The sequence below is a fragment of the Macaca nemestrina genome (assembly GCF_043159975.1).
Source record: "Macaca nemestrina isolate mMacNem1 chromosome 8 unlocalized genomic scaffold, mMacNem.hap1 SUPER_8_unloc_3, whole genome shotgun sequence".
Lineage (NCBI taxonomy): Eukaryota > Metazoa > Chordata > Mammalia > Primates > Cercopithecidae > Macaca > Macaca nemestrina.
The window spans coordinates 209,948-228,703 of NW_027257567.1; the positions used below are offsets into that span (position 1 = coordinate 209,948).

The 18,756-nt window shown below is 51.3% G+C and overlaps 1 protein-coding gene across 1 annotated transcript; it reads right to left on the reverse strand.

Annotated features, from left to right (window-relative positions):
- Positions 1 to 631: 631 nt before the first annotated feature.
- On the reverse strand, positions 632 to 13,035 carry LOC105468583 (ATP-dependent 6-phosphofructokinase, platelet type-like). The gene is made up of 5 exons (XM_071089583.1): positions 11,120 to 13,035; positions 6,500 to 6,661; positions 2,944 to 3,043; positions 1,742 to 1,844; positions 632 to 1,138 (listed from the first exon to the last, which is right to left on the reverse strand). The coding sequence occupies exons 1-5, from the start codon at positions 11,249 to 11,251 to the stop codon at positions 1,051 to 1,053; spliced, it is 585 nt and encodes a 194-aa protein (XP_070945684.1). The 5' UTR covers positions 11,252 to 13,035; the 3' UTR covers positions 632 to 1,050.
- Positions 13,036 to 18,756: the final 5,721 nt, after the last annotated feature.

The following is an 18,756-nucleotide window of genomic DNA, read 5'->3' on the forward strand; positions in this document are numbered from 1 at the left end:
CCCACCTCCGCCTGTGCTGATTCATGAAACTGATCACACCGAGGCCCTGTGGGAGCATCCTCCTAACAGACGGAAGTTCAACAGGGCGGCCGAATGGAAGCAGTCCCTGAGAAGCAGATGGGCTGGGGTGAGTAAGTGCTCGCTTCGTCTTTACAGAGCCAGAAAGGAAAGCCTCCACGCCAGCTCTTGGCCGTTGGACTCCGATTTCCCAAACAGCTGGTTTTTGGTGTCTCCTCTCCCTCCATACAGCTCTCCGCCCACGTTTCTGAGGTACAGCTGTGGTCTCTTGCAGTCTAGAACTGAGGCAGAAACACTGTCCCCACAGGAGGGGGGCCCACGAGGGTGGCAGGGCTGTCACCCCAGCACCCATGTCTACTCTGGCAAGAGTCATTGGAGAGTTCCAAATTAGGGCCCAGTGAGGACCGTGGCTTGGACTGGACGAGAAGCTGGCTATCAGATTTTTCAAACCCCCACCGTGGTGGTTTTAACATGCAGCTAGGATTGCAATCAAGAGGCCGAGTAGATAAGATTCATGTGTTCTCTTTTACTTTCTAAGGAGAGCAGGAGCCTGGGGTCCAGGCCCAGGGTCCTGGCCTGCTGCTGTGGATGGAAACTGACACGTGACAAATATGTAACAGTAAGTAAACATGGCATTCCCCTTGGCCTGTGTAAACTACTAGCTTTGTTCTCCTTTTATGACTTGCGCATAGTTCAGTGATCCCTATAAAAATATTTTGATAATCTTTGCCCACAAAACTGCTGAGAAAACCCTTAGTAGCCACCCTACTTGGAGTTGTAGGCAAATGTTTAATACGCACATCTGAAAGCATGAGACAGTCCACAGACAGCACGCACTGGAGCTGGTGGGGCACACGGGCGGTGACAGGTGCTCACTGATTAGGTTTTAATGTCAATACCTGCATAAAGTGCTGATCAATAACTTAAGTATTACAAAAGCAGATGGTCCACGGTGAGTCCAGGTTGCAGGCACGTGCAGGTGGGGCTGGATCAGAGGCTCCAGGGCTGCACGTGCTCTAGCCGGCCTGAGTCTCACACGTTGTAGCTGGCCTTGTACTTGGCCAGGATCTTCATGAGGGGCCGCAGCTTGAGCCACCACCGTTCTTTGGGAATCCTGTGCCTGTGGAGGGAAGGGGGGACAGCAGTGAGGCTGGGAGATGCCACGGCCAGCACAGCGAGTGGTCTTGCCAGAAACACGGGGGTTGTAGGGTCGGCTGAATCAACTAGATGATAAAGCCAATTTCAAGATCAAACAAAACCATTGTTTTTATATTTCTAAAAATTCTTCCCAAAGACCTAGTGGTAGTTTGTTGCTCTGTCACCAGGCTGTAGAGCAGTGGTGCAATCTCAGCTCACTGCAACCTCTGCCTCCCGGGTTCAAGCGGTTTCTCCTGCCTCAGCTTCCTGAGTAGCTGGGACTCCAGGTGTGCGCCACCACGCCCGGCTACTTTTTGTATTTTTAGTAGAGACGGGGTTTCACCATGTGGGCCAGGCTGGTCTCAATCTCTTGACCTAGTGATCCACCCACCTAGGCCTCCCAAAGTGCTGGGATCTTAGGCATGAGCCACCGTGCCTGGCCAAGACCTAGTATTTTTTAACTGAGCTTCAGAAAAGCTAGTTCCTCAAACCCCTGAATGAGTTGCCGAACGCAACAGCAATGGCCATTCCCCTGTCCTGTACTCACATTGGCTGGGTTTGCTAAGGCAATAAGACCCCGACTTACTCAAAATCCATTTGGTTCTTCAGCTCTGCCACAGGTTGAAAAATAACATTTCTTTTGCTGATTCCCAGCACACAAACGGGATCATCGGTGGTCAATGTTTTTCCTATAAAAGGTTTAAAAACAGATTAACACTGCCCTGTCCCATGGGCAGCTGGGGGAGCAGAATCACGGGGAGAGATTCCTGGGCACTGTGCTGAACCTGGCCTGGAAGCCTGGGGGAGGCTGAGAACAGCTGTGCAGTGTGGCCAGCGCCCGGCCTGGGCTTGCACAGCTCTGCTCTTGTGGGATCACCCTGATGGCTTCCAGGAAAGCAGCTTTTGTTTTTTCTCTCAGTGGAGAGAATTTTTCACTAAATAGTGGAATAAGGAAATTACCTTAAATTATGGCAAAACACTAATAAGAAATTGATGCTCACATATACACACACTGAGGCACGAGAAGCATCCGTAGCTAAATTAGCAAGAGAAAATGGATGTAGAAAGAATCAGTCAGTTCTTCAAAAAGACAAACCGATTGAAACTATTCACATCACTGTTTTTTGTAGACTGTCATTCTTCTAACTCGGACATTGGCAGTGATAATGGTTTGCCCTAATAAAAGCACACGTCTGGTATGACTGAAGAAAGCTGAGGGGAGTGGGGGTGAGAAAGATGCTGGCACAAATAACCACTCAGGAATGAGTAGGGACCAGCCATGTTGGAACCATTAACAAGAGTAATGTGTCATGTTTTCTAAAACTTTTCAGCTTATCTAAAGATTGTTAGAATATGTAAGTTACAAAACTGATTTAAGGAAAAACATGCATAGTTCTACAAACACGAACAATTCATTCAGCAGCCAAATCTTCCTCAAAACTGGAAGTTCTGATGGATGGAGTCACAAGGAGGTTGTCCTACCAAACATCCAAAAAATAGAAGGCCCCACTTCAACTGTGAGGGAAACTGTGGGCTGATGCTCAGGATTTCCAGAGCAAAAAGCCTGCACAAAAGAACTTCACGTTGAATCTAGCAGTGATAAGAGAGAACATGTCATGCACACCCAGGAATCCAAGATTGGTTAAATAGCAATGCTCAGAGACCAGCAGGAGTTAGAACATCACACGCAGCTCGGTACTGAACTGAAGAAGGAACCAGCAGCCTACTTCTCCCCGATAGGACAGCATTTTCACCAAGGCAGATGGCCTCCCTCCCCGGACCCCTTACCTCTGCCCTGGGCCTCCTTGAGTTTTGCAGTGATCCACTCCATAGCTCTGGCAGAGATTTTGGTTCCCAAGTTTCTATCAAATGGAGAAGGTGCCCTACCCTGTTGGTGGTTAGAGTCATACAGTAACACTTTGCTGTGAAATAGAAATGATGATTTCTATTTCACAGAATTCATGTTTTTGTTTCTAAGTCTTTAGGGATAGCTGAAACAGAACAAAACAAAATCTGTGATTCCTGTAGCCTGAACTCAGCCTGTTAAGCAAAAGTATCAAGTGTTCCCCCTGCCCAGTAAGAGAAGGGTTTTAATAAATGGAACGAGTCAACTAACCATCTCCAATATTTTAAAATCTTAAATCAAGATTTCGTAAACTCATCTGGGGTGAGGATGGGGTCACAGCTTTAAGAATCTGATAACCGTTGTGGATTCTTTGACAAAGTCACACAGACGCCTACTATTTCATCATTTCAGGGGATTCATGAGCTCTCTGAAATAAGTTCACGGGCTCTGGTTTAAAAGTATAAAGAATAGGAGGTGGTGAAGGAGGAGTGTGTGGGAGTTAGGAATCCTGGACCGCTGTGTCCCAGGCTCAACTCATAACATGCGTGTGCCCGCATGCAGCTTATTCCAGGTCATTCTGATTTGAGGGTGAGTGTCAAGTATCTTACATGTCTGATAATCCATTTTAAATCTTAGGACGCTCCAGTTTTTAACCTGATGCCGTGTTTAGTTTGAATAAGCATTTCCAAGTGATGGGGGTGTCACTGTTTTCATGAAAGCTGACAGTTCCCTTAAAATCCCCATTACTCAAACCTCACCAACAAAAGAAGCCTAAAGCTGCTGCTGTTTGGCATGACTTAAAAGTTTAGATGTTTTGGCTGGGCACGGTGGGGATCACGCCTGTAATCCTGGCATGCTGGGAGGCTAAGGTGGGCGAATCACCTGAGGTCAGGAGTTTGAGACCAGCCTGGCCAACGTGGTGAAACTCCATCTCTACTGAACATACAAAAATTGGTTGGGCGTTGTAGTGGGCGCCTGTACACCCATCTACTCGGAAGGCTGAGGCAGGAGAATCTCTTGAACCTGGAAGGTGGAGGTTGCAGTGAGCCAGGATTGCACCACTGCACTCCAGCCTGGGCAACAGAGCAAGACTGTCTCAAAAAAAAAAAGTCTCCCAGCTAACTGGGAGTATGCATATACTCCAGATTATTTTGTTGTATAGTGACAACATATGCGACACAACAAACCGACCCAGGATGTCGATTTCACCTAAGCCCGGCTAACAGGGAGTCATGAAATCTTGTGCTGCCTTGCTGTCCCACCCAGAACGTGAATCATCCCTGTGCCCTAAAGTCTCCATGCTGTCTGTGCCTCCTGCCCCTGAGTCACTCAGTAGCCGCCTTGGTTATCAGATGGTTATCAGCACCCACCCCCTCATGTATACAGGGGGTGGGTACTATCCCCAGGTCCAGGTACCCACTGGAGTCTTGGGACACATTCCCTGAGGCTAAGAGGGATGACTGTATTTCCTTCTTCCTTCATAAACATCAGGTGTTAGAGAAATGATTGTGAGATATCTAATAGAGTAAGACCATAAAGCAAAAGTTTTAGTTGTCTAAATGCAAGAAAGTCTTTAGAGCAACGCACCACAACTCTCTTCTGCATATGCCCAGTGTGTAGTGCACTCCAGCGGCAAAGAAATGACCACTCATCCAGCCCAAAGTCACCAGAACCTAAGAACCGCAGTGTGACAGTGACCGTAAGATCAGCCCTGGTCTCTCACTCACCTGAGCACAAGGCCCCTATGGATGGTGGTCTTTATTTTCTCCGTCAGGTGCTCCACATTGGACTGGAAAAGAGTATTTTGTTAATCAGACAATAAACTTATGCTAAGCACCCACTGTGTGCCAGGCCCTACAGGGCGGGAAGTGCCAACCAAGTGTGGCGGTGAGTGTGGCCAAGGAGGTTGCAAGCTCTCACGGCTCAGGTCTCGGGGAGCCTCCCCCAGGCGGGGAGAGCACGTCTGCAGCGATGAATGCTGAGCGCAGGGCACGGTGAGCAGCCCTCATGGCGGCCACTAGAAACGCCTTCCAGAATCAACAGGGTCCCTCTGAAGACGATAATTCCGTGATTGGCCTAGCGCTCCTTCACGGCTCTATTGCCCCTTATTTATTTTCATGACAATGTTCTACTTGGCGCTCTCAGCGGAAAAGAGCAAAACCCCATCTCTACTAAAAAATACAAAAAACTAGCCGGGCGAGATGGCGGGCGCCTATAGTCCCAGCTACTCGGGAGGCTGAGGCAGAAGAATGGCGTGAACCCGGGAGGCAGAGCTTGCAGTGAGCTGAGATCCGGCCACTGCACTCCAGCCTGGGCGACAGAGCAAGACTTCGTCTCAAAAAAAAAAAAAAAAATATATATATATATATATATATAAATTTTATAAAAGATTAAAAAAACAGTACACCTGTTTGGGGCAGCTCCATTATCATCTTATGGGACCCACTGCTGACAGGAACATCACAATGCAGTGAACGACTCCACAAGTAGTCACTTTGACACAGTGAAGAAATTCATGATTCACATGTCACATAATTAGTGACAACACCAAGGCCCTTTTTACTTGATCTATTTGGCTCAGAAACAAGTAACATCCTAACTTTTTAAAAGACAATGGTGCCGGGCACGATGGCTCACGCCTATAATCCCAGCACTTGGGAAGGCCAAGGTGGGCAGATCACGAGGTCAGGAGTTCAAGACCAGCCTGACCAACATGGTGAAACCCCATCTCTATTAAAAATACAAAAATTAGGTGGGCGTGGTGGCATGCGCCTGTAATCCCAACTACTCGGGAGGCTGAGGCAGGAGAATGGCTTGAACCTGGGAGTCGGAGGTTGCAGTGAGCCAAGATCGCGCCACTGCACTCCAGCCTGGGTGACAGAGCAATATATAACATATTTATTTATATAACTAACTAAAGACAATTGTTCAGTTGCATTTTATCTGCCAAGGCCTGTCCTCCTGCATGGAGTTTAGCAACTGAACACTGCAGGGTCCAGGCCTGGATTCTGCTGTGCCGTCGAAGCAGGGGCAGACCCCGGGGTCGGCGACACCCTTCCCTAAAAGAGCCACAGATGCCAAGAAACCACGGCCGTGTCTGTGTCAGTTTAGAGGCAGATGCAGCATCAGAGGCCTCAAGACTTAAAAGAAGCTGCAGCCAGCTCCAGAGCCAGTCGCAGACGTGGGTGGTGACTGTCAGTGGAGGCACTCAAATCGTTTGTGACAGAAGGGAGAAAACATTACACAACAGACTACATCAAAAAAACAAGCTTGTGTTTCACACAAAGACTAGGTGTCCTCAACCAGGCACGTCCGCCATCACCTGACACTCGGGAGAGGCACCTGGTCGATGCAAAGGGCATCAAGCGTGGCGTGTTCGGTAGCACCTCCGTCTGCATGCTCCCTCGAAAAGCAAACCACCCTAGACACGACGATTTGCTCCGCAGCACCGAGAGGATCCCAAGGGGACGGTCCCCTGAGGCCAGCCCCGTCACATACCTGCAGATCCTCAATGTCGAAGGGCTCTTCGAAAATGTATGCGGCATCGGCTCCGGCCGCGATCCCCCCCATGTTGGCCAGGTAGCCACAGTAGCCGCCCATGGTCTTGATGAACACGCGCCGCTTGGTTCCGCTGGCGGACTGCTTGATGCGGTCGCAGGTCTGGTCAGAGAAGAGATTAGTCACTCCAGCCCAGGGCCAGGGTGCACCCACCATCCCAGAGCTCCCCTACCAGTGAGTGCAGCAAGGCCCCACACCGCGCCTCAGCATGCGGTCCCAGCATCGCACAGGGGTGAAGGGTGTGCAGCAGCCGGGATGTGCCTCGGAGTGGATGTGAACATGCCCCCCCCACCCCGCCAGCCACCTGGAGGTGACCTCGATGACCTGTGGTGGGGACCTGGCCATCTGCCGCTCCCTTCTCCCAGGCGCCATAGGAGGAGACTGAAAAGACGACCCCACAAGCCAGCTCACTCCATGCTGCTCTTCGACTGTCCCTGCTGAAGCAGCTTTCACCAGACACGGACACCGTTAGATGTGAGCTGAGAAGTTAGGGGGCTGTCACCTGCCAGCTTTGTCCATGGGAACAGCTGTGCTATTCTATTTTCTTCTGAAAAGCTCCCTGTGATTTTAGAGTTGTGGCCGTCTTCCATCCATCGGTGAATGTTACATTTATAGAAACTCTACTCCAAGGCAGATGATGGTTCTTACACCCAGGCGCCTGGGGGTCTTTCGGATGCATAGGCATGAGGTCCCAGAGTGAAATGTCTGCCATCCGCCCTCCACGAGGACCCAAGCTCAGCAGGGAGAAAAACAGCAGAGAAATGCATCTGCCGCCTTCCCACCCACACTTCAGTCCGGGCTACAGCGCCCTCTCCTGGCACTCTGCAAAGCCTCTGCCTGGGCCTCAGCTCCCACCCTGGCCCCCTCCAATCTGTTCACACAGACTGGAGACCCATCTATATAAAAAGCATAAATCTGATCCAGTTCTTGGTTCATTCAAAACCCTTTGCTCACTTCAAGTACACGTTAAGCCTTTCTCTGGAATCCCTGGCCCCGCCCACTTCTGACACCAGGTCCGGCTCTAGCTCCAGCCACCCCAGGTCCTCCTGGGGCCTCTGCATATGCTGGCCACTATGTGCATCACATTCAGGCACAGTGGTGGGCGGGAGAGCAGCCCCCAAAGGAATCCCGGTCCGAATGCCTGGAACCTGGGAATGTTCCCTCATGCGGTGATAAAGGTGAATCCTGAGGACTACCCAGGTGGGCCCTAAGTGCCACCACCTGCATCAGCAGATGAGGGGTGCAGAGGCCCTGGAGTAGGATGCTGCACACCCACATGGGAGGAGGCGGTGCCAGGGAACAAGGCATGCAAGGCCCGGGGCTCTGGGCACCTGAATGGGCCACGAGGGACTCTCCTGGAGCACACACTCTGGCCTCAGCCCATGGCTCCCGCCCTCCAGAGCTGTGGGAGAGTGACGATTATTTTCCAGCCCCAGGTGTGTGGTCAGGGTCACAGCGGCCACGGGACACACACAGGCACCTTCCTCAGCTCTGACCCAGAGGGAAATGCCATTTCCTTAGGAAAACGTCACCTGGTTTCTAGGACCACAAAGTTCCCTGTCAGGGGCTCTCGGGGCACCCCATGTCCTCTCTTCATAGAAATCACCCCGGTGTCTCCCCCTGCAGTTACCTCGTGGTTATGTGACTTGCAGTCCTCACTAGGCTGCACATTCCATGAGGGCAGGAACTGTGGGCTGGGCTTACACCACTGCACCATCAGCAGGACCCGGCCGAGCCCCCCACAGAAGGCGCTCAAGAAATGCTTGTCTCTGAATGACACAAGCACAGTATTCCCCAGCCAGCCAGCCATCTGTCCGTCTATCCAGCCGTCTGTCCGTCCATCCATCTGGGTCAAGGGCTGATCCTGCAGGATTCCCTAACCGGCCTCCGTGGGACTCAGCCAAGAGTAAAAGGATGAAGTGGGGGTGTGGGCTTGAGACTAGGAGCCACATGAGAGTCTGTTCACTAAAGTTTAACACCCACGGGAAATTTTCACTTGAGTACTTCGAATGAAATTTCAAAGCACACTTTGTTGAATAAACAGGCTTGATCAAACCATTCCAACCTATACTTCGTTTCTCTGGAAGATTCTTTTCCTCCCAAAATAATTGGTTGATGTATTCAAAACTGAACACGGACTCTAGTTAGAGGGCCACTTTGCATTGTGTAGAAGCCGAGATGGGGAGAGAAACAGGCAATGGGAAGAATTCCCGTCTTTGTGCTTAGGAAGGACAGAGGACAGAAACCCGTCAAGGGTCCAAAGAACCTGTAACTGCCTTCTTGAAGGGCCAGTGCAGAATTCTGAGGGTTTCACTCTTCCACCTGTACTGGGTCTCTCTCTCATTGTGATCTAAGACTTAAGATGCAGTAAGGCTTTCAGATTTGCCCTTTGTCTTAGAGTATCCCGGGCATGGGAAGGAAAATGTGGGTGGGGCATCAGGACCCCCAGAGGCACAAAGCCTCATGGGTTATTTTTCCAACTGAATCTCCCCCACAGCCCACCCTGAGGTGGGGAATTACTGTCACTCATTCAAAGAATGACAGCTGCTTAATGGCAAAAGAATTCTGCAGGCAAAGCAGCTCTCCCAAGAGGCTGATTTGTGCCCAAACGTGTCTGAGTTCTGGTCCCGCCAGGCTGCAGCTGTGGGTGTGTGGAACAGTGGAGCCCTGACAGCTGAGCCATGCCCCCAACCGTGTGCTCCTTTGAGTGTAAATGCAGTGACAGCTGGGACGGAAGAGTCTGCCTTTGCTGGAGCTTAGATACAGCTTTCCTGAACTCTCTCCTCATTACCTAGATGGCATCTGAAGCCTGAATTAGCTTCTAAAAATAGCAAGTCACTCCGGCCGTGCCTCAGGCAATTAGTCAAAGTAGCACTGACAAGAAGGCGGCCAATCCCAAGCGTGGCCCTGCGTGGACAGCAGTTGTGAGTGGCACTCGTCAGGCAGAGCCTGTGACCTCAGCCATTCTTGCCACACAATGGGATGTGCCCAGCAGACACAACCCCCTGCAAGGGTGCACACACGATCCTGCTAGGAAATTCCCCAAGGAGTCCCATGGGAGCGAGAGCCCCAGACTACAGTTCAAACATCACCAGCACTTTGCTCCATGGGTGTTAAGAAATATCAATTGGTGGTAAAAGATAAGGTGGCGTTTGCTACAGTGTTAAGGTAGAAAAAAGCCACTGACTTCTCTGTGAGAACCACCTTGCTCTGTGAATCTGCAGGGAGGCCAGTTTTCCCATGACTGGTATCCTTCACGGCAGCCGAGCCTCTGCTGAAATCGGTGGCCAGACGGGGCAGGGGTTGGGGCTCCCATCCCTGCTACAGCAAGGGACCTGCAGCAAAGCACAGCCGCTGGCCGGGGTAGTGCTGCGCTGCGTGCCGGGTGCGAGGGTGGAAGCATGTGTGGACATCTACAAGGTGCTAAAGGAGAGCGAAGCCAGTGATAGCTGGACCCTAATGGCATTCAGTGAACAGGGGTCAAGCGCGGGGGCCCAAGAAAGTCCAGGGAACGAACCAGGGCCAGCCTCTGCGAGGCCAGCACAGCACCAGGGAAGGCGACAGGGAGAAGCCCAGGAGAGAGATGGCCCTCAACTCGAGTGGGAGGCACAGGAGGCTGCAGCCGACCTCACGACCCCTCCACTCCCTTCCCTGCACTGGAACTCAGTTCTGAAGGAAGAACCCGGAACAGAACTGCTGTTTTCCGAGGTTCTGTGCCAAGCTGAACTAAGGAGTCTCCAACAGGCCTGGGAGTTTTCACCGCAAACTCCGGAGCTGGTTCAGACGTGAACATCGAAGCTAAAGGCCAGCGGCTGCTCTCCAGGAGACACCCGGCGGCCAATCCACTGACATGACCCCACATGCCAAGGTGGCCACTGTCCTGTCTGCAGCCAAGTGAGGACCCTCTCTGCAGCAAAGGCCTGTGGAACTCCCACAGGTCCTCATGTCCAGCTCATGACCATAGAGGTGGGTCAGCTTATCAGGGACTGGAGGGGCCACCATGCGGGTGTCAGCACCACGCCCATGACCGGCAGAATCCACTCCTCCCAAAGCACATGTTGGTGAAACTGCCTGCCCAGGAGGGCATGATCTCGGCTCTTTAAAGATCCTCTCATCTCACCAGGAAGGCTGTGGTTCCAGGCAGCGGCCCCCAGTGGGCACAGCTCTGTCCCAGAGCTCGTACGTACCAGGCACTCAAACCCCTTCCTGCAGGTTCCCCACAGCTGGTCCTGCAGCCTCGCTACTCAACGCAGGCGGGAGAGGCCGGCTCCAGAGAAATGGTGCTCAAAACTCCCCTAGTCTAGGTGGGATAGAAACACGACCCCAAGGACTGGATATATCATCTCACTTTTAATCAATAAAGACAGGTTCTCCCTAAGGCAGAGAAGCTAAAAAATTTACCCTGTTCTGGCCAGTGTGACCGACATAAAGCCAAGCTAACAAAGGGTGGGGGTGGGGGGGGGGAAGAGTAATAATAAATCTGGCTCATTCTTAGCACAGAAGAAACAAATTGCTAAAATAAAATAAAGAAAGCAATGGGAGGAAACGGGGTTCTCTTACCTGGACAACAGCAGTCAGGCCAGTGTCGGTGCCCAGGCTTATTTCTGTGCCTGGGACATTGTTGTTAATCGTGGCCGGCACCACACACAGGGGGATGCAAAGCTCCCGGTGGCGGCCTTGCGCCTCAGCCATGTCGCACGTGCTCTTGTAAGCCTGAAGCAGCAGGGCCAAGCGGTTAGCGGGGGTGCTGGGTGCTCACATGCCAGCCCCAGGGCCTCCACTGAGGTCCAGGAAGGGACAGCAGGGACCTGAGTCATCAGGGGAAGCCGGTTCATGTGGGTCAGGGGACCAAGGGGAGCTCTGGAGGCCATGTGGGAGCAGGACAGGCCTTAGCAACACAGGGGACTGCCTGGGCACAGCCCAGGTCCTCATGAAAGGGGAGGCGTGCAGGCAGCACAGCAGGGTGGGTGTGAGGCCGGCAACAGAGCAGCTTGCAGGCAGCGGCAAGTTAGTCACGAGCGGGACAGCTCAGCTCTCGGCATCTCATCGTGGGTAAGGGAGGCCAGGGCAGTCAGGACGTTTGAAGGCAAAGCCAGTCCTGTAGCTTTCTGTAGGCAGTCCACGATCAGTGGGATGGAGTGACCGCCTTCATCGTGCAGAGGCAGCCTCCATGCGCAGGCAGGGAAGGAGGCGGGCAGCTGGATTACCGGTGGGCCACACTCAGCCCCACGCCACATCTCTGCTCTCCGGCGGGAAGTCACACGCAAAGCCACACAGGCGAGCAAGAACCTGAGTTGCTGCTCTGAGGTTCCACTGGGAAATGGGCTCTGGTGTCAGAAAGGGGAGCGGTTCTTGAGCCCGTGTACACTGGGCTTTTTCAGGCTCCACCTCAGGGTGTTAACCAAGGTAACAGCAGGACAGGTCCACACGCCCACTGTTCCCAGCTCCAAGTGGCCCCACACAGCAAGGTGTTTTTGTCATCCACTTGGTGGCAAAATCAACTATTTATGGACTTGGACGTGTCCCTCTTACTGTGAATATCCCCACATCTGCTGCAGAAATGCTACTGTTGGGATGCAAGGCGGGGCCCACATCTCCCCAGGAGAGTTGGACAGTGAGAGAGCCAGGCTCTGCAGCCCTGGTGCAACCCAAAGCATCCCAAGGCCAGGAGCCCGTGTGGGCCGAGGGCTTCGGACAGTGGGTGCAGATCCGTGGCAGGTGAGTTCACAGCATGGTGGGTAGCAGGGTAAGATGGGTGGGTCAGTGCTGGGTGACCACGAGGTGAGCTGTGAGCAGGGGCCCCCGTGCCCCATGGCATGTACTCCACGTCCACCCAGACCCAGCACATGCCCAGCTCTTGGGCTGCTCTGTACAGGCTCTGCCTTGCAGGCTCTGGCCATGGCAGTTTTTGCAGGACTTCAATCCAAATGCCAGCCTGCTTCCAAGCCAGAAACACTCATCTGGGGATATTGGCTGGCCTGGTGCCCAGGATGTGGCCCTGTCAGCACCACCACGTGGGGGGCTCCTTATGCTCTTCAGACAGGTGATGTCACTCCTTTACTGTGGAATACTCTAGCCCAGGACTAACCAAGACTGGCCGCGGGGAGCTGGCTGCTTCTCCAAGAAGCTCTCACTGGAAGCCAGAGGGTGTGGGTGACCTGGGGCCAGGAGGGTCCTGAGGCACACAAGAGGGCAGGTGGGGGTGTCTCGGCTCCTTAACTCCGCCTTGAAATCTGTGGGAATGGCCACATTGCTGCAAATCCTCTCTCCCCTCTTCCCTGTCGCTCCTCTTTTCCTTCCTTCAGTCTCCAAAAAAGGGGAGGGAAGACTTCAAGATGGGGAGAGACCCTGCCCAGAAAAGCATAAAGCTCTCAAGACCAAACACAGCCGGGCCCCTGGGTCCTTAGTGGGGCCACTATGACAAGGAATTACTCACAAGGCTGTAGTCACCGCCACCTTCGCGAAACCTGACAGCAGCGTGGCACGCACCTGTTTCTGATGTCACCTGATCAAGCTTACAGGACAGAGTAATGCACCAGCCAGCACTAAGGAGTGAAAGGAGTCCAACCGAAACTCCCTGCAGCCATATCCTGAGAATGTGTAACACCTGCTCTGAGGTATTTCATTCATTCTGTTTTGCCAGAAAGACCCACTCACCAGCGCCGCATAGATTCTGAGGGGCTGTGGCGTCAGCTAAGCATCAATGCTGGCAAGAAGGAAATCACGAGTGACGATGACGACTTTACCACATCAGATCCGCCCAGGGCTTCTGAAGCACAACATGGCCACGTCCTGAGCCAGACTCCTGCTATGGAGCCTGCCCTGTGCTTGGAGGGACTTTTCACAGCGTCCCTTGCCCCCAGTCCCAGGTGCTGGGAGCATCCCTTCTCCCAGTTCTAACCAGAAACCTCCCTGGATGGTGCAAACATTCCCTGGGGCACAATCACCCCAATGAGAATCACCAAATTTACTGAACAACTGGAGCCATCCGCAGACCTCAAACATAAATGCTGCCCAGGGCCGGGCCATGAGTCACGGGTCACAGAGGGTGTTGGCCAGACAGGAAAGAGACGCTCACTCCCACACATCCTCAGGCTCCGACGGCTTCAGGACAGTGGCTGGAGGGACCCGGAGCCATCCACGTCAAGTCGCCTCACGCCCTCATTTCCTGAGTTCGCCACCAGCTCCTGTGTTCTACAGCCAGGCGAGCCCAGTTCAGACCCAAATCCAAACCTTCTCAGGATTCATCCTGTTTGGCCATCAGTAAACAGGGCTCTGGAGAAAACAGCTGCCATGTTCACATCTCGACCCCTCTCCCTTCAGGGGTGCAGAGAGGGACCCTCAGCGGCTTTCTCGTCCCTGCCCCGGCTCCCGAGCAGCTGCAGCATTCGCCAGGGTGACCTCAATCAGCCGGCGTCACTCACCCATCACGAGGCTAGAACCACAGCACTCCCAAGACAGCCTCATTCCTCGGAGCTCGGGATCAGAAGGGCAATGAGGACACACACGTACACTTACCAAGGTGGCTGTGCCTGGCCAACGGGAGGCTCAACTAACTACACACTCCAGTTCTTTCTCTATTGTAATCCGTTAACTTAAGGCCCAGCACGGTGGCTCATCCCTATAACCCCTGTGGCTTTGAGAGGCCAAGACGGGGAGACTGCTTGAGCCCAGAAGTTTGAGACCAGCCTGGGCAACACAGGGAGACCTCGTCTCTGTAGAAATACAAAAAATTAGCCACGCACGGTGGCAAGCACGTGTAGTCCCAGCTACTCAGGAAGCTGAGGTGGGAGGATCGCCTAAGCCTGGGAGGTTGAGGCTGCAGTCAATCGTGATTGCACCACTGCGCTCCAGCCCGGGAAACAGAGGCCCTGTCAAAAAAAAAAAAAAAAAAAAAAAAAAGAAAAAAAAAAAAAGAAAAGAAAATGAAATTGTTTAACCTAGCTTTGAGAAACAGGAATGAATGAAAAACTGAATTTAAAACAATCGCATAATAAATCACACAGTCCCTCCAAGGGAAGTCAAAGCGGGTGGAACTGATCATTTGCGGGGTGTTTGCCTGACGTATTTTGGTTTTCAAATTTTGACCCTACACGTTTGTTACATATTTACAATCTGGGAAAAAAAAAAGTTATTTATAGCGGAGGACCCTGGAATTAAAGAGAGATTTTCTTCATGCCTAAAAGTGTACATCACACACCACAAGGATCTATGCTTTGTGTGGAAACTTGAAAATAAAAAAGTCACAGGGTGATCAACACCAGCTTTGTCCCACATCTTCAGATGCTCATCTAACTGCAGTGACTGCTCTCAAATTCTCCACCCATTCCCTCTGGGTAAGTTCCAATTAGGTAACAATTAGGGAAAAAAGAAGCTTCAATCCCTTCCATTGCACACCCAACTTTCACAGACCCAAAAATCCAGCTAAAGCAGGTGAAAGAGCAGTGAAAGCCATGCTGGAATCCTCTCTGTGAAACACACTCATGTTCACATTCCCAGCACGAAGGTAAGCCCAGAGCTGGGCCAGCCCTGCAGCAGCAAAGCCGTGACGCCCATCACCAGCAGAGCAGAGCAGAAGCAACATCTAGGTCAGAGATTAGTGACTGCCAAAAATAAGGTGAACGTTGCCCCCAAAGCCAGTGAACACAGGAAAACCTGGACAGGTTTCCTTCACAAAGGAAGTGAAGAAAGTTTAAGATGCTCAGAAAAGCAAGAAACGAGTGCTAAGCATTACTTACCATATGAGCTGTATGTTAAAACCTTGTTTTTTTATTTACCAGCGCTAGAAATAAGTTTCATGCCAAGGGTTTACAAAAAACAAAAACAAAATAGAAAACTTTGAAAAATATTCATGAGAACTAAGTCGCACAAGAAAAATTAAAACTTGAGAATTAGTGAAAAATTTTAGACATCAAATTTTTTAAAAATGAAATACTTCCTGCATTAGGTACGGATCTTCAGACTCCCACGTGAATCACCAAATGTGACACACAAACGTGGGGTAGGCGTATATTTCTTGTAGCCGGAAATGGCGGCACGTGCCTGCGGTCCCAGGTACTCGATAGGCTGAGGTGGGAGGATCACCTGAGCCCAGGAGGTGGAGGCTGCAGTGAGCCGAGATCACACCACTGCACTCAAGCCTGGGTGACAGAGTAAGACCTTGTCTCACAAAGTAAAACAAAGAAAACAAAGCAAAACAAAAAAAACAGAAGAATATATTTCTATGTTTTATTATTGTCTTTTGGCAAAAAAATTAGCCCCGATATTGCCTTAGATGTAATTTAACATCCCCACTTTACAAAGGGGAAAATGAGGTCAACAGCCAAGACCAAAGAGAAAACAAATGCAATGGTGCGTTCAGGACAATGACTACAATTACAAAATATTCAGTTCAATTTCTACCCTCAGCATCAAGGCAGGGGTTCATCATAATGGGTATTGGAGGCTCAAAGAAAATTTAGGCTCAGCATTAATAATAATTTTTAAAAAGCAGATTTTAATGCTGGTGCAATCACAGGAGACTGCAGCCCAGCCCTCCTCAGCGCTGTAGGTACTCACAGGCACTCCCGGGGTCTTGGCCACGCTACGTCCCCGCCGGTGGCCACACAGAAGAAGAGGCGGTAAAACTTTTTGGGAGTGAGATCAAAAATGTTCAGAGTCTAAAATCCTACTTTTCCGGGGGGGGGGGGGGGGAGGGCGGCGAAATAACGGGAAGCTCTCATTCAGGATATTTGTAAAAGGCTGTTTCTAGCGCTCGGTAGATAAAAAGGGCGGGGGCCCACAGGTTAGAGTCAGCCAGCGCCACCAGGCGGGGCGCACACAGACTTACGTCGGTGATAGTGTTCAGGGCTGTGTCTGCCCCGATGCTGAAAACGGAAACCCGACACGTTGTTGGACACAGTAGCGGGAACCATGATCATGGGCACACAGAACTCCTCGTGCTTCTCCCGGGCGGCTGACAGCTCCAGGAGTCCCATCTAAATTGATCCAGTATCTGCACGCTGGCTGCTCAGAGGCCGTGGTGTGGAACGGCCAGGACATCGCTTAGTCATACGGGGCACAAGCACCTCACTTGCCACTCCTGTCTATTTCATCAAACCCTATTTTCTCCTGAATATTGACCATAGCAAAGTCATTAGCCTTGGAGATACATTTGAAACATCAACTTGCTTTGTTCAAGAGGTTTAAGACACACGTAAGTCTTTCTTGCCATGCTCAACACACACTGCCGTTTCTGAAGTCAGTGTTTCTGGAACAAAAGCCTCGGTCTACCCCGTGAACATTCACGCTGAGCACACTGTCGCGAGTCTGCTTGGCCAGCCAGCAGGGGGCAGGAGTGAGCTGCAGGGGGCAGGAGAGAGCCGCAGGTGCCGCGTGGGGTCCCTGCAAAGGCGCCTCACTCCCTCAATCAAGGACGGTGCCTCTTGCCAATCCAGCGGCTTCCTCCAAGGGGAAGCCGACTCTTCAGGTGCCACCGCACTGGCTTCAGCCAATGGGGCAACAGATTCAACAGAGTTCCATGTTGTTAAAGGAAAACTTCTGTTACCAGACAACCTTAATATCAGATTCAACTTAAAATAATCAACAAGATTGTTTCCAAACCAACATGCTACTAGTGCCTTATCTTTCAATGCTGCTTAAACACGGAGAAGTATGAGGAAAAAATAGCATGGCACTTACTTCTGAAAAAATAACACCTCTTCCAGGTTCATTTTACCCATATCATAAAGACTTAGAGCTGTGGATTCCCTACAGGAACGTGGAGTGGGGGTGGATCCCCACACTGACCCAGCCTCCCCCCAGTCAACCCCCCACCTCAGGGTTCACACCTCTCCAGGCCCTGTCATCTCAACAAGGAAAGGTGGCCTCTCTGAGCTCTCTTCGCAGGGAGCACCCGAACGGGAGCGAGAGACAGACAGACACAGCCACAACTACTTGAAAATCCTGAAACGCAATACATATTTAAGGACTTCGTTATTAGTTTTTTTAAAACTATAAGAACAAAGTGAGAGAACAAAGTGAGAGAACAAAGTGAGCCTGGTTTTAACCTCTCTGCCATAATAACACCGTGTACATCTGTCTTTTACTGTTTGTTCCTTCTCCAGCAGCTGCTGCCCGGCTGGCCGACTGCAGGAGAAGAGCCTCTGGTACTCCCGGGAGGCCCTCGGTAAAAGCGTGAGCACCACGATCACGTCTCAGGACACCACACACGTTAGGGTAGCCCACAGACCGCCGTTCCCAATGCCTAGAAGGCACTGAACGGGCCTCCTGCTCTTTGTAAATGTCAACTCTCCTAAGCTATGTTGTGTTGAAAACTTTTAACTGCAGTCCACACATACTTGTTTCCATCTTGTTTTTATCCTAGAGGCATATTATTGTAGAAAATCAAGTTTACAAGGTTGAAGAGTTTTCTGAAAGTCGACTTCTAATCCTGTAAGGAAAAAAAAAAAAAATGGGCCAGATGTGGTGCTCACGCCTGTAATCCTAGCAGTTTGGGAGGCCAAGGCAGGCAGATCGCTTGAGCCCAGGAGTTCAAGACCAGACTGGAAAACATGGCAAAACCCAGTCTCTACTTAAAAAAAAAAAAAAAAAAAAATTAGCTGGTCATGGTGACATGTGTCTATTCCCAGCTACTCAGGAAGCTGAGGTGGGAGGATCACCTGAGCCCAAGAGGTGAAGGCTGCAGTCAGCCAAGATTTGCGTCACTGCACTCCAGCTTGGGCGACAGAGTGAGACCCCGTCTCAAAAAAACAAAAAGCAAAAACAACTGTATAAATCATTACTGAAGGGAGCTGGCCAGGCACAGTGGCTCATGCCTGTAATCCCAGCACTTTGGGAGGTCGGGGTGGACAGATCACCTGAGGCCAGGAGTTTGAGACCAGCCTGGCCAATATGGCAAAACCCCATCTCTAATAAAAATACAAGAATTAGCCGGGCATGGTGGCAGGTCCCTGTAATCCCAGCTACTCAGGCGGCTGAGACAGGAGAATCACTTCAACCTGGGAAGCAGAAGTTGCAGTGGGCCGAGATTGTGCCACTGCACTCCAGCCTGGGCAACAAGAGCAAGAGTCCACTTCAAAAAAAATAAAATTAAAAATAAAAATAAAAGAGAGCTAATGCTTTTCATTTAAGGGAAGGGAGAAGAACATTCAGTATTTATACATCTCACGCACACATCTGCAGTGGTGCCCTGAAGT